Source organism: Nematolebias whitei, chromosome 22 (assembly GCF_014905685.2).
Source record: "Nematolebias whitei isolate Nwh7 chromosome 22, NemWhi1, whole genome shotgun sequence".
Lineage (NCBI taxonomy): Eukaryota > Metazoa > Chordata > Actinopteri > Cyprinodontiformes > Rivulidae > Nematolebias > Nematolebias whitei.
Window position 1 is genome coordinate 9,645,456 of NC_056519.1, and position 4,001 is coordinate 9,649,456.

General features: G+C 41.2%; 1 protein-coding gene across 1 annotated transcript; it reads left to right on the top strand.

The window, feature by feature from the left end:
• Positions 1–1,899: 1,899 nt before the first annotated feature.
• Positions 1,900–2,317, top strand: LOC119428476 (leucine-rich repeat-containing protein 17; the record flags this gene model as incomplete). The annotated part of the gene is given in 2 exon segments (XM_037696157.1): positions 1,900–2,139; positions 2,261–2,317. Coding segments are annotated over 2 exon segments (297 nt in total), but the record flags the coding sequence as incomplete, so codon positions are not given.
• Between the last annotated feature and the right edge of the window lie 1,684 nt (positions 2,318–4,001).

The window sequence follows — 4,001 nt, forward strand, 5'->3', positions numbered from 1 at the left end:
TGTGGATAAATACATCAAGTTCACACGAGAAGATGTAAAAAATGGCAGGTTGGCTTTCTTGGACTGTGAAGTCTCAGTCTCTGATAGAGGACATTTGCAAACTGAGGTGTACCGCAAACCCACCCACACAGACCGGTATTTGCAGTTTGACTCCCATCACCCTTTGGAGCACAAGTTAGGAGTCATCAGGACTCTGTACCACAGAGCAGACAGCGTCCCCACTAACTCAGGAGCCAGGCAGAAGGAGAAATCCCACACAAGACAGGCTCTAGAGCAATGTGGATATCCTAACTGGGTCTTCCTAAAAGCAGAGAAGAAACCCAGACAGGACTCCAGTCAGCCATCAGGTGAAAAGGAGGAACCCAGACCCAGACCAGTGGTCGTTCCATATGTTGAGGGAGTATCAGAGAAACTGAGACGTTTATTTTCTAAACATAACGTCCCAGTGGCTTTTAAACCCCAAAATACATTACGGCAAAGACTGGTTCATCCCAAAGATCCAGTCCCCCGGCACAAACAGAGTAATATTGTGTATGCTGTTCAGTGTCAGGAGGGCTGTGATCAGTCTTACATCGGGGAAACAAAACAGCCACTGGCCAAAAGGATGGCCCAGCACAGAAGATCAACATCATCAGGCCAGGACTCTGCGGTCTACATTCATCTTCAGGCCAGCGGTCACTCTTTCAGGGAGGAAGATGTTCACATCCTGGACAGAGAGGAACGATGGTTTGAGAGAGGAGTAAAGGAGGCCATCTTTGTTAAAAGAAACTGTCCATCATTAAACAGGGGTGGAAGCCTCTGGGTTCAACTGTCCCCCTCTCTCATTGCTGGTATTGCTAGAATCACTCAGCCCTCTGTGATTAGCAAACAGCCATCAGGGCACTAACGATTGGTCGTTAGGCTGATGGTCCTCCTTGATCATGTGAGCAGCCGGTTTTAGCTGTCACCAGCAAACTGGCTGATCCACTATGAATGAAAAGGTGTTGCTTATAAGACTGAGTTTATTGCAGCTCCACAGACTGAAGAAGTCTTTTGAATAAAAGACAAAATATTTCAACAAGAAGAATCCGTCCAGAAAACCTGACTCGTCCTTGGTGGACAGAACCTATTTTGCATTGCACTGAAATGCATTGGTAGGATGCAATGAAAATTAGTGTGAGAGAGTGCACAGGAACAAGCGAGGGAGGCAGTGATGTTCTGTCTGTATAGGCAGTATCCCACTGGGCTGCCACTATTGGAAACTAGTAATTTTGGCTTAAAATTAGGAGAAAATTAGCTCATTTTCCATTGCAGTCTCACTGAATTGTGAGTTTGTCATGAAACCGAGTTTTGCATGTTCTATTTTTGTGCGCATGGCTTGCAAAGCTAAATCCTAGGCTGTGCAGTATCTTGAAGCCCACCTTTATCCACATCATACCCACCTCGGATCACTTTTCACCTTGGCAATCAAAGCAGGTTGCAGCTTCATCTTCTGTTGGTGTCATTATCAGAAACTAAGGAAGTATAAAGGTGTTACGTCACATTGTCATGGAGTTGCCTAATGTGCAAACAAAAGAAAGGTAAACTTAGAAAATAAGTTTTCCAAGATGAACGAAGAAATATGCATTTATTTTGTTCTCACCACAAATTTATGTGTGGGCATTTTTTAACAATAAATATGGCAAACAGCTCACATTGCATCCGTTGGACCAATCATCATTCAAGTCAGTTAAATTGTCTGACATCATCTTTTGTGCCAAAGTTCAGGCATCTCACTGAAAGCAGACTCTGTATTTTGACTGTCTCAGGGCATCATTGAATTTAGTCTTGTTGCCTTAAAGTTTAATTCATTAGTTGTGTTTAGTCTAAGACATTTTGAATCTCAGCTTGCCATTTCAAACATTCCTGTTCCGTCTTCAGGTTTTGAGGGACAACATGTTCGCCCAGTTCACCCAGCTGAAGAGCTTAGACCTCCAGCAGAACATCATCTCTGTGGTGGAAGATGATGCGTTTAGCGGCCTCTCCCAGCTCACCACCCTGCTCCTTCAGCACAACCGTCTAAGAATGCTCTCAGAAGAAGTCCTGCTCCCTCTGCGCCGCCTCACCTACCTCCGGTTCTTCGACAACCCTTGGAGCTGCCGCTGCCCGCTGGACAGCCTGGTCAGGACCCTGCAGGTTCCCAGTAACCGCAATCTGGGAAACTATGCCAAGTGTGCAGAACCATATTCACAGAAGGGCCAGAAGCTGAAAAAGCTGAATGTGGACTTGTTGTGTGCTGAAGACACAGGGACGGAGGACGGAGACAAACCACAACCAGGTCATCCACCAATTAAAGTGAAGCCAGAAGCTGTTTCCATTTGCACCTATAAATATGCTAAACTTCTGGACTGCAGCAGCAAAGGTGAGGAGAATCTCTCCGGTTTTAGTATATTTATTAAACAATATCTAAACCAGTGGTTCCCAACCACATTCCCTGAGGAACACCATCCTGCATGTTTTAGTTGTTCTTCTGCTCCAACACACCTATTTGAATGATTAACAGGCTTCTGCCAAACTTAAGGAAGTAATTAATCACTGATTCAGGTGTATTGGAGCAGAGAAACAACTAAAATATGCAGGATGGTGTTCCTCAGGGACCAACGTTGGGAACCACTGATTTAAACAATCTGAATCTGTCAATATTTGGATGCCACAGCAACATAACTGATCGTTTGTATTAAGAGCAATGAATATCTAGACAACTAAATTGCCTTAAGATCTGAACAGATCACAAAATCCAGCAACACAAATGTTTTTTGGGGTTTGCTCTTCACTCAGTGCAGACTCAGTCTTACGTGTCCGGTGAAAGTTGGCACAAAAGTTCAATTTGCAGTCGTGTTTTGGTTACAGGCAGACAGTGAAGAGACATGTTTGTTTTCATTAAGTTTGCTGTGTGAGATGTGCCAGCTTCTGTGGAAGAAAGAGAGCTGCCTCCAGCTCAGTCCAAGCTCTTTTGAGCTGTCAAACTCTTTCATTTGGTGGAAAGCTTGGCTTTATTGGATCAGAATTTATGCAGGTGTTCGTTTAATGGATGATTAACCTGAAGCAGTGGTACAGATCTGTTGAGGTGCTTTCTAAAAGATCTGAACCATCACTGGTGAGTTGTCTCACAAGTCCTGGTGTTGTGTTTGTTTCAAAAGTCCTTTAAACTGTAGCTTTTTATCGTTTTTTTTAATGTTAAATTTAACCTCAGTGGTGTTTTGAAAACAGCACAGTTCATCCGAATCTTTAATATGGAAATGTAAGTTCTAATCTTATGCGCATTTCTGCTTTTAAAATCCAGCAGTGCACACCAGAAGCTGCAAATGTCACAAAATCTGTCGTTCAAAACTAGAAAGATTTTCATTTTATGCAAGCAAGCTGAATGCTAAGTGCTGAATGACAGCTGGAATTTGTTATAGAGGCAGAAACTGTATGATCAACGTTAAAATAAGCTACATGTAAGCTAAATTTAGAAAAACGATAGTTAAAAGCTAAAATTCCCAGAAAGTTTTTAAAAGTTGTAAATAGCTAAATTGTACCTAAAAGCTACAGACAAAAAAAAAAAAAACGTACTTAAAGCCATAATGTTAGCAGAACAGCTAAAAGGCAAGCTTGTTAGCACAACAGTAGTTAAAAACTTAAATGAACAAAATTGTTGATGAAAATTAAAATGAGCAAAACGGTTGATAAAACCAGAAAAGCATTAGCAAAAATGATGACGAGTAGTTAAAAACTAAAATGAGCAAACTAGAGATAAACTTACAAAACTATAGCTAAAAGCTAAATGTAGCAAAACAACAGCTACAAAATAAATGCAGTAACACAATGCCAAAATAAACTGTAGTTAAAAGCTAGGAATTTGAAAAATTTCTAAATGTAGCTAAAAGATCAAATTTAAACAACAGTAGCTCAAAGCTAAACTCAGTTAAACGAGCTAAACCTAAAATGATTAACACAATTTTTTTATGTCAAATTCAGCTCAGATAAAAAGAAATGCATAT